Below are 20,079 nucleotides of genomic sequence, written 5' to 3' on the forward strand. Positions count from 1 at the left end.
TCTCTCTCTCTCTCTCTCTCTCTCTCTCTCTCTTTCTTTTTTTTGGGGGGGGGGGTTTTGTTTTGTCCCTTGGTGCTGGCCTCTCTGGGGAGACTCATCTGTCTTCATTAATCCCGAAGACACCAACGTTTCAGTGGCTGTCGGCCACACTGGGCCGCCTTTTAATGAAGACAGATGCCCTGTCAGGGCCCGGCCGGAGCGCTGTGCCCCTCACCGCCTCCCGCCGTGCCGGCCCCGCGACCCACATCGCACCACCACCATGCCTGTCTGTTCAATCAATCAGGCCCCACCGGCACCGGGCGACACTCATGCGGGCCCGCGGCCCAGTGCACGATGTGCCTGCCGTCGCAGCTTCGCCCCGTCTGGGTTCCTGGAAAAGCGGTGGGAAAGCACACTGGCCGTCCTGGAGAAGAAACAGAGAGGTGTCCCGTTTCAGACCCCCATTTCAGCGCACCCCCCCCCCCCCCCCCAATTGACATGCAGTCCCAATATCTCATTAAGAGCCAAGTGAGGGCCCATTTGGGGGGCTCTAGCCAGTCGACTGTTGCTGCTGCTCCTGGCTGTCTCTCTCGGAACCTTTATGTTCAGAAATGTAGTCTAGCTACAGGAAGGATGTTCCCCTTTAAAAAAAAAGTTGCTGATTTGGCAGCGAGACTTAGACATGCCTTTTTGCTAAGTCTCTCTCAGGTTTATTCTCGCTATCTGTCTCACTCCTTGCGCTCCCCCCCAAAACACACACACACTCCTTTGTACTGGCACTAGGGGAACTTGAACCATGCGAAGCCACGACTTGACAACGAGATCCCATTGTCTCTGAGCTGTTGGAGAAGCCGTGGCTGTCGGCCGTAGGTGTAGGGTGGAAGCACTGCTGGGCACTGTGGGCCATGTGATAAGACTTCCTGTTTTCCTGTGCATCTTTACTGCCCCCCGCAACCCAATCGTCACCCCCCCCACCACCACGAGTCAGAGGTGAGGGAGGGGTAACACAGCCCTCTACACCATGTGTGCTACTCTTAAGTTATTTGAAAGGGAGGAGGCATTTTTTTTTATTGTGTAACCCACTGAACGCACAGACTTCAAAGGAGCTGGTATTGCAGTAAAGCTAACAGAGCAAAGGAAATTAGCCAATGGTTTGGTAACACCTCTTAGCAATGTGATAACATCACATTTCCTCTTGGCAATTTCTCTCTGAAATGCTGAAAGGTGAAATCTATGAATCTTTTTGCAGCGCGGTTCCTGAGAACAGCGCCGAGGTCATTCTCGTCAGAGTTCAAACTTAATGGTAGCATGCTATAATGGAGAAAATACTTCACTTTAGCAGTGTGTCTGGTTAAAGGCATCCGAATGACCTACCTAATACATCCAGCCTGTCCTATACATAGTCAGGACCTTATTTTGTCATTTCTCAGTGTGTTCACTTTTTATTTTTAGTTCTTACTCCGTCCTATTTTTCCTGGGATGCTTTTGTAACTCCCATGGTCGGATTTTTCTGATGATTCTGCGTTCCTACTTTCTCCCACCCACTCCACTGTCCTGGCCTAAATGTGCCGTCTGCATCGGAGTCCGAGACGCCGTGTGTGAAACAGGTCGGGTCAGTGTTACCTGCACCCGGCGTCACTTTTCGCAAACCCTCGCAAAATTTTTATCTATTTATTTTTTTAATGGAAGTCTTCAATTTTTCATTATAATTAGAAAAGATTCAATTAAAAGATTAGAATGCCTGGAGAGACTGGTGTGTGAATAGATAGTGTGTGTGTGTGTGCATGCGTGTGTGTGTGTGTGCGCGTGTGTGTGTGTGTGTGTGTGTGTGTGTGTGTGTGCTCTCGTGGGGTGGTGGTAGCCAGAATGGGGGAAAAGTGGTTTCCCACAATGAGATTCATAGTAAAGTGCTGGTCAATGCTGTTGTAACTTACGTAGCACAAAGTCATGGAACCCAACCATATCCCAGCTGCACCTTTGTAAGCGGAAGTATGTGCTTTCCACTCCGTTTTCACTTTTTTGGGTGTCTTTGCACCCAGTGCCATGCGTTAGGATCACCGTGTTTTGTTTGTGGCACTGCGCATCGTGGAGGTCTGGTTTCCTAAATCAGGCTTCTTCACGAGATGCCTCTGTGTTTTAACTGGGCGAGTTTAAGGCTACAAAGGAATGTTAGTTTACTTACTAGAAATTGATCCCGTTCTACTAAACATATCCCCATATTTAATTAATATTAATACTATAGGCTCACGTGTCTTAAAAGTACTGCTTAAGTGCTTATTAAGTACTTATTAAGTACTGCTTCAGTACTTATTATGAATGCTCAGCTTATTATGAGCAGGATAGATTTTCAAGTGAATATGAGGTTCAGGTGACCTGAAAAGCATTTTGCTCGTTTACATGAGATTGCCTGGGGCCTCTATCAGAATTTATCATGGAGTCAGACACTGCACCTTATGTGTTACATTACGGGCATCTGCCTGTGAATGATGTCATCATATCCTGGGTGTGCGGCTGAATGGAGGGCCAGGTGCTGTGTTGCGCCGCACCGGGGATGCGCTGTAGCTCGCTGCAGATGCACCGTACGCAGGCGCGGGTGGCTGCCAGCACCAGAATCTGGTCATCAGGAAAAATCCCAAAACCAAAGAAAAAAGAGGCAGATAGAAATCCAGGGTGACCCTGCTGACTTGATATAACACAAGAATACACACCTGACCGTGATGCTGAAAAAAACACGTTTTCTGAGTCATTTAAAATGTTATTAACTACAAAAGCGTCATGCATGTCTTGAATGATTTAACGTTTGTTTGTGTCCCACGCTGACGCATGGCTGTCGGCATGGGAGGTTGGATAGAAGAGTCCCGTAATGTCCATGTCGGCTGTGGCAAATTTAGTCTCTTTTCGTTATCAGATTGTTGCAGATTTTGGCGCGGCTGGCTCGTCTGTCATTGGCCCTGCTCCACCAGAGCTCCACCCTGGGGCGGGCTCTAATTAGCCGTCTGTCTCTCCCCCTCCCCCATCCCGTGTCCCTGCAAGAGGCAGACTGGGCCGGCCGGCGCGCCCCAGGGATGTCCTGGGCGAGGCTTGGCTCGCACATCTGCTCCGCTCGGCTTGGCTGTTTACCGAGAGTCTCAGCGCCTAGTCGGCGCTTTTCCTCGCGGAGCCAGGCGTCGGCAGGCTCTGGGCCGGCTCTGCGACCGCATGGGAGCTCAGAGCGAGAGGAGAGGCTCCGTTGCTGCGGCTGTGCTGAGCAACAGCTTGGCTCTGGTGTTGCTAAGGCATGTGAACTCACTCACACACACACACACACACACATACACACACACACACACAAACCTACAAACCACATAAACACTATGATACTCTCAATCAAGAAAAAAGGTATTTTTATCAGCTGGCCAGACATCTTGGTTAATTAATGAGAGAGTGCTCCTAAGTCGGAGACCGGGCCGTACATGGCTGGCAGCGTCATACCCGGATGGCGGCGCAGCATCGTCGCAGGGGGCCGTGCACGGAAGGGCCTGGGCACGGTGCGGCACTACGCTCTTGGCAGGGGCGTGCAAACCTCCTCTCCCACACCGCAGGGCTGAGTGTTTAATGTTATCTCAGACCTCACATCCAGCACTCGAGCTCACGGCCAGCAATGTAAAGTTTGACGAACACCTCTTTGCCACGCAAGCATCAGCTCCGCTGGCACGACGCGGTGAAACGTTACAGTTGGGCCATTCTGGGCAAAGCAAACACATTTTTGAATGACCTCCCGAACACGCCCTCTTCTGCCAAGAGAAATGATCATGTCTAGGTGTTAAACATTAAGAACCACAAGCACCCCAACGAGATACAAACCGTTAGAAAAGGGATTTTTGTCATATGCGCTTGACAGTTGCTGTCAGCAGAAAGAGATTTCTTTATGACAAACCGAGATGACTAATTCTGGCTGGTGGGCACAACTTGCCACTCTCGTGACCTTCATCCTGCTTTGAAAAACCACAGCGTCCCCCATCAGAGCAGCACTGCTGCACGTTTTGAGCATTACACACCTTGGAGTGCATTGACGGGGCCTTTCCAATTCGCTTTTATCAGTGAAATTCACTGACAGAGAATATTGTTCACCACGTGGTAGTCCGAAGCCGGGGGAGAGGGGGTGGGGGACCACACCCTTCACTGTTGGGCAATGTCTTCTCACAGCATAACGTCCCACGAAAGAGAGAGAGAAAGAAGAAAAAAACTAAAATTGCACCAATGTAATCGTGCATCACTTCTCGGTTTCCTCCACTCAAAGCAGAAGTTTCTCACACTTCGCACAGAGGGAACCAGGCCATGCCATGCTGCAGGGAGCGACACCGAAAGGCCTGTGTGTGCCCTTCCTCGGCTGTAGGTGGCACGGGCCTCTTGCAGGCCTCTCGCAAGCCTGGCGGGAAACGCGGTTTCAGATGCTGTCACGGCCTGGGCCACAAGCCCTAACCAAATTAGATAGCGAGACAGACGAAAGGCAGAGACACGGCGGAGCGTGACCGCTGCAGCCCAGTCGAGCTGCCGTCATGCCTGCAACACTGAAGAGGTGGGCATGACATTAGTGTCCTGTTATCTTTTCAGTTGTTTTTTTTTGTAAAATGCCGTGTTGCAGGTGTGTTTGAAGTCTGATGGTATTTGTGTGCCAGTGTTCCAACACTGTGGCAGCAAAGACAGTGTATGGCATGCCTATGAACGATCATGGTGTCAGGCATCAAAAAGGACTAATAGAACTGTAGCAATAAGAGAAACGCCCAGTTTTGTTTCTGCGTGTTTCTCTTGTGTTGTTTGCAGCTTTTATTTTCGCCACCGAGGCGTCAACCAACCTGCTGCTTCTACTTTTGTGGTTTCTATTGTTTGGGGAAGGAAGTAATATGGCCAGAAAAGGAGTTACACAGCCTGCGTACCGCGGGGGTGGGGGGGGGTTAGTGTGGTGTGGGAAAGGGTGGATGGGCGTGGGGGGGCCGTTGACGCACGAAGCCCGGGCGGCGCGCGGGCACACGCGTGAATAAGGGCACCTCCAGCTCAGGTGGCAGGAGAGGACAGACAGCAAGACAGATGGGGGCGGGGGGGAAGCGAGGGGCCGGAGACCCCAGTGCCGGCCCGGCCTCGACCACCTCGGCCCCCCGAGCTCGCGTCTGCGCTCACGCGAGGGCTGTCCAGCCACTGGAGTGGAGAGGAATCAGAAGAGACAGTTGCCCCCAGACGCCGCGTGAAGCCCGGCGGGTGGCGCCGGTCTCCGCGCCAGAAGATCTGTCTCGCTTGGACGACAGCTTCATCCACAGCGGCGGAGCGGTTTGCCTTCGGTTGTGCCGCCAGGAGAGATGGCAGCAGGATACTGTCAAAATTCTCTGAAATTCCGGTTATTCTGTGTTGCTAGAAACTGGGATGATAAAATCGGGTCGGAAACCAACATGATTTTTGCTGAATGGTGTAAACATCAAAACACTCAGTAGACACTCATATGGAAGTCTAGATCGGTCAGGAGACGGGAAAAAAAAAAGTGATTTACTGAAACACACATTATCAGTTATTGGTAACTGCACATCAGGCAATATCAGTGCAATTGTGAATGCCAGTATTACGCTAGCGATGAAGAAACCCCGTGCAGCCCGTAATGCCTGTGAGGTCACGTGACCCAGCAGTTCCTGCAGTGCTCGTGCGAGTGGTGGATTCTCACACAGAAGCGCACACAGCTGGGGGATGACGAGGGGTAGATCACTGTTGTCTCTGAGGACAATTCCCCTTGAACCCGCAGCAGACAGACACGGCCACCCTGTTCCCCCGGAACCGCTCGCCTTGCCGAGCACCGTGCGCGGACGGCGCTGGCATCCGGGTGCCGGGACCAACACCGCGTCGCCTCGCCGGGCGGCGCTGGGGTTCTGGAGCCACCATGTGTGTATTCGTGCCTTTGCGCTGGTTATGACATGAGAGTGCAAACTCCTCGTGGCTGCTTCTCTGGCCTTGTCCAGTTTGAGGTTTATGTCTGTCTGTCTCTCACCCTCTGTTTCTGTCTCTCACCCGCCCTCTGTCTGTCTCTGTCTGTCTGTCTCTCTCTCTCTCTCTCTCTCTCTCTCTCTCTCTCTCTCTCTCCGAACCATCTCCTGGCTGGTGGCCCGGTTGTATCACAGAGCTTCTTTTCAGAGAGCGCTTCTCTGGGACAGGAAGAGTTCCTCCTCTCAGCAGGCTCAGGCAGGGGAGGGGGAGTGGAGGGTGGAGGGTGGGGGAGGGAGGTAGGCATGTAATGAACTCGCAGACAGCTGGTGCCAGAAGCTGCTACTGCTCAGAACCTTAAATAAAAGCCCACACCCAAACACCCACACACACAGAGCTTCCTATCACATCAGGCCGTCACTCCGGTTTTGTGAAACCGCTATGAAGCAAGTCAAAGAAATGATTCAAATAGCCTGCTGAAGCTCACGAGAACACCGTGTGTACACGCGAGGTGAGGGCGGCCGGCCACACGCAGCGTCCAGCTCCTGCTCAGCAAACCTACTGACACACGCAGGGGTGTCAGCCGGGAGAGGAGACTTCGTAGCTTTGTCACACGGTCTGTTTTCACACAACAGCACACCTCGCCGGGCTGACAAACGGGAAGTGCCACTCGGCCCGACAGTCGCAATCATCCAGTGGAAAAAAAAAAAAAGCAAGCGAAGCGAAAAGGAGGAAGGAAGTGTGGTCGTGTTGTCGTGAAGCGCCGCGATGACATCCATGTGCAGAGTACGGCAGGAAGCTGTGGGCACAGAGAGAGTGAGAGTGAGAGGGTGTGTGAGGGAAAGAGAATGAGTGAGAGAGAGAGAGAGAGAGGGGTGAGCCCCACCTGGCGCCCCTGTCGGAAAGCTGGCGAGGCGGGCGTAGGGAGGCCTGTGCCCACGGCTCGTGGAGGGCCTCCTGCTCTGGCGGCCAATGCCAGGCTGCCCATCAGTCACGCTGTTTCGGGAGAGCCGCCCAACCTGGGTGCCGTCTGCCGCGCTGGCTGCCGGGCCGGGCCGGGCCGGGCCACGGCGCCGCGGTGGCTCTCGGGCTGGGTCCCTGCGACTCGAGGCTGGGCAGCGGCAGCCTGTCCCTGGCCCCCCGCTCCCCGCGCACCCAGGCCGTGCAGGCTGCAGCACTTAAGCGGCAGTCCGGTGGCACAGAGACACTCGTGCGTGGTTATACCCTCCATTCTAACATTAGCAAAGGCACACACTCCATCCCTGAGGGGTAGTCACCATGTAACACGAGCCTTTACTAGAAGTCAGCTCACGTATGTGCACGGAGACAGGGCCGCGCGCACGCGCACACAGACACACAGACACACACTCCCTCGAGCGGGAGTGTGCGCGCGGGCACGCACAAACACAGGCGCGCTAGCACGCATGCCAAGACTAGATCTGGGAACAGTGTTCCACTAAAGATTCAATCACACCCACAGTCACGTACACAGAATGTGCTGCGCTATTGTGAAAGAATATTTGTTCCTTAGCCAATGCGTCACAAGCTGCACAGCTACAAGTGGTGTCGCAACACCGAGCACACGCAGTTCTTGCTTTCACACACATCCCGGCGCCGTACACACTGTTTCAACAAAGACAGGGCGGCGCTTTTGGTTCATGGTTGCGCGTTCTGTCGGCCGCGTGCCTCCCGCACGGGGCGTTCATCGCGCGTCTTTGTGGGAGTCTTTCATGGCACGGTTAGGCAGAGGGAGGCATTCGGAACACCACGGCGGAACGTCTTGGGCTACACGCGGGAAATGGGCCGGTGCGCACGCGTGTGTAAGAACTTTGCGCTCACGCTACCGAGTTCTCTGCCATGCGGATCCGGGAGAGAAGTGTCCCAGATGTGCACAGCTTGTTTATAGAGGCCTCTGAAAGAGGTGATTAGGGGTAAAACGACACCTAGCAGGAAACGAGCGGGGGACGCTGACAGCTCGCCTGTGCCCGCCCCCCTCAAAACCCACCCACCCGGCCCCTCCCCCCAGCACCGGCAGTCAGCCTCCCCAACAAGCAGCGGCCAGCCTGTGGATTGTCATGCGAACGGAGCCCCAGGCTCGGGCGGCTTGCCGTGTTCGTCCCTCTTTTGTTTCCCACGCCGAGGAGATGAGCGGCATGCCTAGAGAGAAAAGGCCCCAGGAGGGGCCAGGAGGGTGCGGAGCCGAACCTTCCGGAGGCCCCCCGCTTTGCTCACTGTCCAGTGCCCCCCCCCGGCAAGTGATCCTCGCTGCCACCCGTGAGTCAGCTGCCAACACCTGGCTTGCTGCCACCATATGGCTGCAAACGCACACTAAGCAGGAGCGTCGGAGCTGGTTTCAACACACAGGAGCGTCGGAGCTGGTTTCAACACACAGCACTAGTTCTTCGAAGATTAGAAAGCATTCAGAACATGACCGAACGTGCTTTCGGATCTGCGTTTGATGTCGCCGCTGCCGTGAGCGCCATAACATCCCCTTTCACGCGTAAAGGTCCCAGACTTGTAGTGAAAACATCGCTAAATGAGCGCGATCAGTTTTGTCTTCCAAATACAAGATGGAACAAAGAGACACACAAACAGCAGAAAACTGCGTAACATTATCCACCGTGTGACAAGGAAACAGAATCTTGTATTATTCTGCCTCATTTGGCTCGCCTGCCTTTGGATACCAGTAGTAGTTTTGTATCGCGATGTGTAAATTTCACCTGTACTGGAATTACAGAGAAGATCTTGCACTTGGGTTGATTATCTATGGCATTTGTGTTTACAAATAGAAGAATGAATCAGATTTTTACACCCAACCCAAACGTGCTCAGTCATTTCAGCGATTGGTTTGGCTTTGGAGGTTTTCACAGGCTCTAGGCTTAATGTTTGTGTGCGAGACTCCTCTCGGACAGCCCACGGGATTGCATAGAGTTTGGGTAACCATAGTGACAAGCAGAGGCGTAGCCGCGCGTGCGAGCGTTGGCCTCTCCCGGTCCCCTTCCTCTGGGTTTCTCCCTTTTCTCTGTTTTCTAGCAAATTCCTCTTTATGCCCCTTTTCTTTCGCTCTGAAGTCTGCCAGCTCTTGTAAATGGCCAAACCGGACCCCGTGGTGTGCAGCTGGAAGAGAGAGAGAGAGGGAGAGAGAGAGAGAGAGAGAGAGAGGGGGAGAGAGAGAGAGAGAGAGAGAGAGAGAGAGAGAGAGAGGCAAGCTGGGAGGGATTGTAGGTGAAGTTTAGGCTTCCATTGGTCCTAGACAGGGGGGGGGGGGGGGGGGGGCAGTAAAAATGAGGATTTTAAAGGCTCAGTGTTTTCTCATTTTTATGATGGGGTCTTTTTTTCTTTTTTCTTCTTTTTTTAACTGGCTGAGGCTACAGTGGGTGGCGTGAATGGCCGCCGGCAGTGACGGACCCTCGTAAAGGCCTATCGGTGGGGCTTGGGGCCTCCACCCCGGCCCCAAGAGCGCATTTACAGGCCGGGCTTACGAGCCTGCAGTAAAAAAAAAAAAAAAAGAAAAAAAAGAAAAAGCGAGAGGCCATTCTCAGGAATTTTGGACCAGGAAACAGAAGAAAAATAAGGTCTGTGTGTCAGGGGCTTGCGAATGGAGCGGGGCTGGGGGCTTGTGAAGTGCGAGGGTAACCGCGGGGTGAAAGTTGAAAGGCGATTACATCTGCGCTGCAGGAACTTGTAGCTCAGACACACATGGTTGGAAAGAAAGAGAAAAGCAAACAATAGCTCGGCCGCTTGTCATATCGGCGTCTTGGGAAAGACAGATGAGTGTGTTTGGAGGAAGGGAGACGCATTCAGACATACGAGATGAGCAAGACAGGAGCCAGTCGAGTGGCCTCGCCTCACCTCGCCTCCTGAGGTGGGGACGAGTTGCATGCCATATCACAACATCTACGAGGCTGCCACTTATCTGGCTCTGCGCTAAACTGTTTGTTTTCTCTTAATCTTTCTGTCAATCAAATGTCTCTAAAACCACGACACGCCCCCCCCCCTTGGCCCCCGGCTGGCCATGGGGAGGGGTTACAGACCTGTCACTCCCACTTAAACCCCACCAATCCTTCATCAGTTCCATGAAACAGAGATGTGAATGAGAGACACACCTAGGCAAGCGTGCGTCTCCGGGCTCCTTCCTCCTCAGAACTGTTTTAACACTTCCTGTGTCAAGATGTTTAGACAGTGAGTCAGCATCTAATGTATATCTCTCTCTCTCTCTCTCTCTCTCTCTCTCTCTCCAGCGGTAGAGACCCAGAGCACCAGCTCGGAGGAGATGGTGCCCAGTTCTCCCTCGCCACCACCACCACCCCGGGTCTACAAGCCCTGCTTCGTGTGCCAGGACAAGTCTTCGGGCTACCACTACGGGGTCAGCTCTTGCGAGGGCTGCAAGGTACACCACCACCCTGCGGCCCCCGGCCCAGGAGAAACGTTCTCCGTGCTTTGCTTCGACGCAGGCTATTACAATATCAAGGTCCCGGATTCATATCAAAGTCCTGGATACAGACGCGCATGAACTTCACCGAGCATACAAACAGTAACCTAGCGTCTAATAGGTCACTGGAAAGACAAATTACAAAGTATAAGTGAAAAGCCAGTGCCAGCGGTACAGGCTGTGGACAGAGCATGACCACAGTCCCAGAACAGTTTGAGAACGGCTTTGGTTCAGCAGGTTTGAACAACAGAGTTCTGGTGACAAAGCAAAAGGCAAACGTTTGACTCTGAAAAAGAGCAAATCACTGTAGATAAGAGAGCGTGTACGTGCTGAGAGGCTGTTGCTGACATGTTCCTTCTCTCTCTCTATCTCTCCTCTTTCCTCCCTCTCTCTCTCTCTCTATCTCTCCTCTTTCCTCCACCCTCTCTCCATCTTTCTTCCTGTGCTTCTCTCTCCATCCCCACTCTCTGTGCCCTCTCTTTCTCGTCATTCTCTCTCTCTCTCTCTCTCTCTCACCAGGGTTTCTTCAGGCGCAGCATCCAGAAGAACATGGTGTACACCTGCCACCGCGACAAGAACTGCCAGATCAACAAGGTCACGCGCAACCGCTGCCAGTACTGCCGCCTGCAGAAGTGCTTCGAGGTTGGCATGTCCAAGGAAGGTGAGGAGGTCCCCGCGGAGAGACGGGCATGCGGACAAGCTCCCGCGCTGACTGGACGTGGGGGGGGGGGGTCGGAGTCTGACCACAGTCACGTGTGCGTGGCAACGAGCGCGGCGGCTCTTCCTGAAGTACGTCACGGCCGGGCGTTAGCAGGCGCGACGGCTCGTCCGCGTTTATACACGTGGGATGTGTGTGGAGGCCAGGATTACATTGTGCCTTTGCTATTACTGGATATCCTGAGAGGAAGGAAATGTTGGGAGGGAGGGGATTGTGGGTGGTGGGGGGGTGGTGTAGGTGGAGGCTTGGGAGGGTGGAGAGAGACGGGTCCGGATACGAGGAGACACGTGTCAAAACGAGCGTCGTGCCACCCCACCCCACTGACCCCCGTCTCCGTGTCGCCCCCCCCAGCCGTGCGGAACGACCGCAACAAGAAGAAGAAGGATGTGAAGGAGGAGGTTGTGCCCGCCGAGAGCTACGAGCTGAGCGGTGAACTGGAGGAACTGGTGAACAAAGTGAGCAAAGCGCACCAGGAGACCTTCCCCTCACTGTGCCAGCTGGGCAAGTACACCACGGTGAGTGCAGAGCGGCAGGGTACCCGTGCAGCGCACGTGACGCTCACCAGGACCAGAGCGACAATCCCTAGCCGGCCTGCCGCAGCACGATAAATTTTGATGCTTTGTGCATGTGATTTTTTTTTTTTTTTAAATCTGCGCCCCAAATTTAGCCGTGCTCGAATTACTCTGTGCTTTTCTCTCGCTCTCTTTCTCTCTCTCTCTCTCTCTCAGAACTCCAGCTCAGATCACCGGGTGCAGCTGGACCTGGGACTGTGGGATAAGTTCAGCGAGCTCTCCACCAAGTGCATCATCAAGATCGTGGAGTTCGCCAAGCGCCTGCCGGGCTTCACCACGCTCACCATTGCCGACCAGATCACCCTCCTCAAATCTGCCTGCCTGGACATCCTGGTAACTGAGGCTGAAATTACAGGGGGGGGGGGTTATCCTTGATGCCAAGAACGCTTTTCCGTAAAAATCCCCGCTGCCGGTTTGCTGCCGTCGTCAGATGCTGCGGATCTGCACGCGCTACACGCCAGAGCAGGACACCATGACGTTCTCGGACGGGCTGACTCTCAACCGCACGCAGATGCACAACGCCGGCTTCGGCCCGCTCACTGACCTGGTGTTCGCTTTCGCCGGGCAGCTGCTGCCACTGGAGATGGACGACACCGAGACAGGCCTTCTCAGCGCCATCTGCCTGATCTGTGGAGGTACTGCACCCATCTCTGTCGCGCTAGTGCTGCCACCTGCTGGAGGGACGTGGTGCGAAGTTGCTGAAGGCCACCTGAGAGAACCCAAAACCGTGCTAGACATTCACCTCCCAGTTACACCCAGTAGGTCCATGTTAACACTAGCCCTGTCCCCACCTGTATCCAGACCGCATGGACCTGGAGGAACCCCAGCGCGTGGACCGCCTGCAGGAGCCCCTACTGGAGGCTCTGAAAATCTACGCCCGCCGCCGCCGGCCCAACAAGCCGCACATGTTCCCGCGCATGCTGATGAAGATCACCGACCTGCGTGGCATCAGCACAAAAGGTCCGTCCGCCCCCCCGTTCCCACGAAACCTCGACCCCCCCCCCCCCCCCCCCCAGAACCCACTCCACCCACGCACTGCACTACTCACTAAATCCCTTGCAAATGCGCTGTCCCTTTGCTGAATATCGACACGGTTTTCCCAGTACCAGCAAATAACAAGTTCCTTCGTGCATGTACCGGTATGGTCTGCGTGTCTTATGACGGGGCGAAGGACAGCTGGGTAGTTTCAGGCACTAGATGGGTTCTCAGATGTTTTAGGGTAGCAGTCACGGTTACATGCCGTGCGAATTTCAGTATGCTGTGAGAAGGATCCATGAACAAACAATGAACGCAGACAGCTGTTTAACAAGCATGCGCAGGAAAGTAAAAAGCCTCATTAAAGATTAAACTCGCGATGACACGGCTGGGGCTTTTGGGAAACTCCACCTCAGCTTGATTTAGTGGACTTTTTGCGGCACAGCGTTAAAAGGCCAAAATTCCGTTCCAGGAGCGGAGAGGGCGGTGAAGCTGAAGATGGAGATCCCGGGACCCATGCCTCCGCTCATCCGTGAGATGCTGGAGAACCCGGAGGCCTTCGAGGAGCAGCGGGAGGGCGGCGAGGGCAACGCGGAGGCCCCCGCGGCGTCGGCGGAGGCCCCTCCGCCGCCGGCGATGAAGACGGAGCGCGAGGACGAGGAGGACAGCTGGGCCACGGAGAACGGCAGCGAGCCGTCGCCCGAGGAAGAGGAGGAAGAGGACGAGGATGCCGAGGAGGAGAGGGGCACAGACAGTGATGGAGAGGCGTGGGGTGGACAGGAGTCCAGCGTGGACATGTCCCGAAAAAGTCATGTTGGGAGGTCCCAGTGAGCCCTCCGTGCGCACACACACACACACACCTCATGCCCATACCTCCCTTCAACATTACACTCCACTAAAACTATCCCAACTGTCCCACGTGAGGGGCAAATATACAGCCTTATCACCTTATCATCACAGTCACCGCCAACTCAGGCTTTATATAACAGCCCCCCATCACACACACACACACACACACACACACACACTCCCCCCACACACACAGTGCTTAAGATGTCTGCCTCTCCTCAGGAACTCTCTGAAAAGTGCGAGAAGGAAGACACGAGACGAAATAACTGACCTTTACGGACAAAGCAGTGGTCTCTTTTTTATACGATTGTGTTTGTACTGAAAATAAAGGAGCAGCCGCATCGACACCAAAACAACACCACCGACGACGGTCACGTTTCTCAGAACACTGCAAGGGGGGAAAAGCTAATCTTTCTGATGTATTTGAATCTTGTTGGGTTTTTTTTGTTTGTTTGTTTGTTTTTTGACTTATTCGGTTTTTCTTCGTGTTTTATGAATAAGCCCATACATATCTCTGAACCTTTTATATATATATATATATATATATATATATATATATATATATATATATATATATATATATATATATATATATATATGTATGTATGTATGTATGTATGTGTGTATGTCTTTGTATACGATTTCTGCTATGTATTGTTTGGATAGCTTTCCCGGGGAGTAACGGAGAAACAATCGAATGCGCGTAACTGGCAGACCTCGTGTGAGCGTCGAGCCGGTCGCTCCACCGGGTCCCCGAGCACTTCATCCCAGCCGTGGACGATAATCAGTCCGGCGGTCACGTCCCTGCCTCGACTCTAGTTCATTGGTGTGTTTTCAGGCCCGGCACCGCGGCACTAGGTCCGGCTGTGAAACACACCGTACTTTCCTGTTCTGTGCCAAAGCGTGGAGTCTGCAAAGACGCAAGGGCGCGTCGCGGCTGCTTCCAGGGATCCCGGCTGTGAAGCCAAAACGAAAAGGGAAGTCTCGGTTCCCGCCTTCGGGATCGCACTGATCACGGCCCGCTGATCCCAGCGCTCGGGTGGAGGAGGGCCTCTCGGCTGGCCGCACATGTAGCACTTCAATCGTTGCTGTTGCGCAACTCTGCAGGCGCAGCGCCGACTGCGCACCGATCGCCGGAGCCATGGGGGTTCGGAGAGGCGTTTCCCCGCTCGGCACCTTCGAGTTTAAAACACAAAACAAACAAACAAAAAACGCTTAGCTCGAGTCGGGGGGTTATTTAGTGACTTGCACTCTCACTGATACGCATACACACACAAACGTCACGTATCCACATATCGTTCCCGCAGACGGAAAAACGCCACATCTTGCATGTCGACAAGAGCTTTTTCTCTTTAGACAGAAACCGAACATGGAAACTCAGACTCAGGGCATTTCTGTGAGGACCAAACGCTAGCTGCCTACAGGCACGCAGCAAACAGCAATATTTATGTGTGTGTTGTTTTGAATATGTTTGCTCAGTTTTAATTGTCCCACTTGGACGTGGAGATGTCCACAGAAAAGCCATTGTAAATCTTTTATATGCTCTCTTCGTTATAAAAATGATACGGTCTTTTTTATTATTATTGATCAACTTAACTGCCAGCAGAGAAAAGGGGAAAAGTGGAAAAAAAAACAGAGCATGTAATTCGATGACCGTGTGTAATTAAACATGTTCCAGTTTTTCAGTTATGTAATACAGAAACCAGCTGTGAGTGTTTGGGTGTCTGGGATTGGGTGGCTGTGTTTACTGGCCAGCCCGCGGTTATAGGTCATCAGACGTCGTCGGTGTGCCGCTGTAACGCGCACACACGCACAGTCTTTCATTTTCTCCTCATTTCATCACACACACGTAAACACCTTTACCTGTGCCACATACATTCATCTCTCTCCTGTTCGTACAGACACACACGCACGCACGCGTCGTTGCACCCGGGCAGCACGCTGCTGTGTTGCAAACGGAAAGTTGGTTACGTTGCCTCCTGGCTTTTTTCTTGCCCTCAGTTTGGCTGAGGTTTTCTCAGTTCTCTGTTTGTGTTCAAGCCGTTCTGCTATATAAAAAAAGCCATATAAACATACAGAGGCACAATAAATGATTTCTTGTGAGATTTCCTGTTATGTTGTACATTTCCTTAATTTATGTAAGGAGTTGGTTGTCAAGCCGTCTTGGTCCAGAGTTCATTCCATTGCATAATAACGTTTTTGTTGTTTCGTTTTTGTTTTCTGCTTTGGAATGGGGTCAACCGCAAAAATAATAACCGGATTATCTTACATCGTCTGGTTTATCGACGTGCTGAACAGACAAATGTTTGAAGTCCAGTCCACTTTCTGTTCTATTCCCCAAGTCATAGATCATGTATGTAAGGGCAGTAGAGTGCTAATTGCCCCGCTCGGCTGAGATAGGAGCAGTAACAGAACGTTAATTGGTTGCAGAAGACGGAAGATAACCCCAATTACTTTGCGTTAAATTATTATATGTAGATATTTAAATAGGTTAAGATATTTATAGGAGCATGCATCAGTTCTAACAGACACAGAACTTTACATATCCAGCATGATCGTGTTATTACGCATCCTGGGGCGTCATTCAGTCACACTCACATTACAGGCTGATCCTGCACTCGGACCTGAACGCAATCCTACCCAGTAATACTAAAACAAAACTATAAACATTAATCTAAGCAAATTATTCACCAAATTAATGTCAAATAAAAATAGATTTGCGATTTAACCTGTGCATAAACATCTGGTCACGTTAACTCAGCTCGCAAACATCCATATCGTTAACATGTAGACTAACCAACGTCCTTATCCCCCTGTTAATAATCACAAGGGCCTATTAGCCAACAAGGGCATGTCACATCAAATTTTGTAACGGAAAGCGTCTTATCTAAAATGTACGATAACCTTTTTTTTTAAACAATTATCCATAAAATAGCTTTTAAAAAGGAGATATGGTGCAAGAATAAATCAGAACGATAGAGGGCGATCGGGTTCCACAGTGAAGAGGCCTCACACGGCAGCTCAGGGGCCCAAACGTAAACCCCCATTGCGCACGGATGCAGAAGGGAGCGGAGCTAATGGCGTGGTTCCAAACTGGGCCATCAATCTTCAAGGGGGTGTGCAGATAAGAAAGTACCGCCGTTATCCGCACACACTCGACATAGTCAATGCGTCGCTCTCGCGCACATGCACGCGGTCATGTCTAATCTCTAAGAAAATATGTCTCCGCGCAAAACGTGGTCCGTTGCTTTATGTGCGTTTTAATGTTTTCGCGTTTCATGTGACGCGCGCAGAGCGCTGTACGATCTGGTTTCTCCGGCCATAGTTCACGTGGTTCACGTGGCTGCAGAAAGCTGCGTCAGCTGCGCCCAAGTGAGGACGCCGTTTTCTGTCCAGGCAAATTTGGGGGGGGGGGGGATATTTGCTGGAGCAAAACTTGGATGTGTGTTACTGTTCTCTCATTAGTATACACGAACAGACCCTCTCCACGCTCAAGGCCTACAATATACAATTATTTTTACTCAGAGATTAAGGGCAGTGATAAAGAGGGATATGGTACTATTAATTAAATGATTGCTATAATTAAACTTCATTAAACCGAAATCAATAAACTAGGGCTCAGATTAAAACAAGGTCCATACATTATGTGTTGTTTTACAAGTAGGCTCTAAATGGCCTCATATATTCAAGCCAATAAGATGTTGCTATGGGAACTCAAGGGGGGGTGGGGGGGGGTGGAGTTTTTAACGGATTTAAAGAGGCAGTGCATATTTTTTTCCTCCTTGCCTTTCATTACAGAGTTGCGTTTAATGTTGGGTGCGCACTGCAGAGGGTAATGTGAGTGAAATGGAGGGGAAAAGGCGAACCATAAAAAAGGGAAGGAGGCTCCAGTGCTCACACTGCTCCAAAAAACAAGACAGAAAACCTGGGCCCTGGGAGATACTTGGGCCACGATTCAAAAGCCTCAGATGCAATTACTAGGAATGAAAAAAATGGCTACATAAGTATATGTGGTATTATTAAAACTAAACGAACAAACCAAAATTAAAAAGGATTTTAAGAAATGAAAGTCACTGATGTTAAACCGAAGTCCCGAAGGGTGACTAAGCACTATGCCGTTTACTAGTTATCCTTGCTAAGTTGAATCATGTGGAAAGGTCAGTGACTGCTCGTCCAATGAGAAATGACTCAGATTATGCATTCACACACACAGCTGAGTAACATTTTTGGACAGGCCCAAAAAAAAAAAAAAAAAAAAAAAAAGGCCAAAAAAGCAGTAGCATGCGGAAATTCCCTGGAAAGAGGCACACCGAGGAAGTGCCAAAGATCCCCCAAAACGTGGAGTGGGCCGTGGCCGCGGAGGGTGCCTCACACCCGAGGGAGGCCTCCGGAGGTAGAGGGTCCGGAAGAGAATATGCGTCAAACCCAGGACGTGCAACCCAGGGTTTGCGTGCTAGGGGAGAACAGAGGACGGGTGCCAGTGGGGAAAAGTGTGTGTGCAGGAGGAGAGGGGGGGAAGGTGGCAGAAAGTCGTAAAAAAATAAATAAATAAATAAATAAAACCCCGGGCGCACTGCTCTGGCCCCTGGCTCTTCATATCTTTTACATTTCTAATTAAAAGAGATAAAGAGAGAGGGAGTCATCAATCCTACAGCGATTTCCCTGTTACGGTTTTAGAGGAGGCCATAAAGCAGGCAGCCCAGCTCCATCGATTTTATAATTAGCCCCCGTCATCCTGCGCAGAGGGAAAATGAGAGAATGCAGAGAAGGGGTAGCACGAGAGAGAACGACTGAAGGGGGGGGGTGTTAAAAAATGGGGTGAAGGTCACAAAAAAAAAGAGAAAAAAGTTGTTAAAAAGAGGATAAGAGGGCAACAGAGCAGTTCTGTGGGAGGGCGGCGTGTGGGATAGCTCCTATGGTCAATCATTAGCACTCGACACATTGTTTAAAAAAATGTCAAGAGTGCAGTAAAATCGTGTGTAGACCGCAGGCCAAACAGAGCAGTGGAGCAACACAAAACCCTCCTCTGGCTGGCAGGCCAGTCAAACGGGGTGGAAACAATCTGAGCAGTCTCACTTGGTTAAGCTTCTGACAAACATGATAGTGCTTCTGCTTACCATGTCTCTATTAATGGAGGGAAGCACTTAAACATTACATCGTCATTTATAGATCATATATATATTTTTTTGAAACCTTGTGCACTATATTGTAATTTTTACTACCTATACATCTTTAATTACAGTACTGCAGTTACTCCTGGAACCATCCTCCTCTCTCACACACACACACGTATGTATGTGTCTGTATATAAAGTTTATTTTGGACTTAAAAATTATTTAAACTTCAAAATGAGCAGACCAAAACGATTATGTGAGCCATATTTTATTACTGAAACCCACCCAAACCCACCCAAACCCTTACAGTATGCCACAGTCTAGAAAACACACACTGAATAAGTAAAGAGAAGATTTATACACACACACAAAAAAAGAAACGTCAGCCAAAAGCAAGATGAATGAAAACATAGCGAGGGTCTTATAGCCATGAGCGAGGGTCTCCCGCAGCTCTTGGAGAGGATCTGGATTATGGATGTCGATCTGGTCCAACAGGGCAAGTGAGCAGAGAAGGTCTCCTGGCGCTGCGCACGAACTAAACCACGGCAGGGGACGGTCACACCCCTGCGGCCATGACGCTGGCCGCGAGGTCAAGTTTTACACGTGTTCAGTGCACGGATTACATGCACTTAACACTGACGCCTGGGCCACATTGAAGAAGGGGCAGTATGGGACCTTGTGCGTGAAAGAACAAGACACCCGTCAAGCCGCGAGGTGCCTTTCTCCGCTCTAATATACGCGTGCCGTTATCCTGCAAGGCAGCGACATAAATGCTCCACCAGAACGTTCACATGTAAGAAGAACAGTAAAGTGAAGAGTAGCGCAGAAAGACCTCACAGTAAAACACAGGACAGTCATTGCACAAATTAAAAAGTGCACATGGATTACGAAATGCTCTGTATGAAAAGGCAAATATACGTCATTTATATTTTAAATCCCAAAGTAAGATCTTAAATGAAACACAGTTAACACCAAGTCAAGCAAGCGGATTTCTAGTACTGCCAGTATTATGAGCAAAACTAAAACCTCCTAAAACATTGCTAAATTATATATTCATTTAAATCTATATATGATTCATTTGTTGCCAAGTCTGTTTAATTCTGCGGGACGGTGAAGTCTGTGAGGGAGAAAGCGGACGTTGTGTGCCATCTCCTGCACAGACTAGCTGCACGAAGGCTACCGGAGGCAAAAGGGAGACACAAAACCCATATGGTGTTTCATTAAATCATAATAGCTATAATCAAATTAAAATGCATGAGATTTCTTTGTGCCCTGGCTAGGCTGCTGTTTGAGGCGCTCGCTCCCAGCTAACAGGCCACACCAGCGGACCGAACATCTCTGAGAATGGGTGTATATTGTAAAAAGAAAGTGAGGACTGCCACATAACCTTATAATCTCGCACATTTCCGTTAGACTGATATAGTTTTATACGTCTAGTGTGAAGCAGGTAAAAGAAAAAAAAATGCAGAAACCTATATACACACACACACATTTACA

The 20,079-nt window shown here is 51.1% G+C and overlaps 1 protein-coding gene across 5 annotated transcripts in view; it reads left to right on the forward strand.

The window, feature by feature from the left end:
* Positions 1-15,573, forward strand: part of rarga (retinoic acid receptor gamma a) — a 35,978-nt gene extending 20,405 nt beyond the window's left edge. For 4 of the 5 annotated variants that reach the window (XM_035521366.2, XM_035521369.2, XM_035521367.2 and 1 more), the window contains 7 exons: positions 10,164-10,312; positions 10,874-11,015; positions 11,424-11,587; positions 11,801-11,977; positions 12,075-12,279; positions 12,446-12,604; positions 13,092-15,573. In XM_035521366.2, coding sequence (XP_035377259.1) covers positions 10,164-10,312; positions 10,874-11,015; positions 11,424-11,587; positions 11,801-11,977; positions 12,075-12,279; positions 12,446-12,604; positions 13,092-13,450 — 1,355 coding nt within the window. In that variant the 3' untranslated portion in view covers positions 13,451-15,573. Of the gene's footprint in view, positions 1-2,406; positions 3,255-10,163; positions 10,313-10,873; positions 11,016-11,423; positions 11,588-11,800; positions 11,978-12,074; positions 12,280-12,445; positions 12,605-13,091 lie in introns of those variants that run through there. The other variant, XM_081703908.1, reaches the window with a different exon arrangement.
* Positions 15,574-20,079: the final 4,506 nt, after the last annotated feature.

The sequence above is a fragment of the Electrophorus electricus genome, chromosome 21 (assembly GCF_041902795.1).
Source record: "Electrophorus electricus isolate QZ-2024a chromosome 21, ASM4190279v1, whole genome shotgun sequence".
Taxonomy (NCBI): Eukaryota; Metazoa; Chordata; class Actinopteri; order Gymnotiformes; family Gymnotidae; genus Electrophorus; species Electrophorus electricus.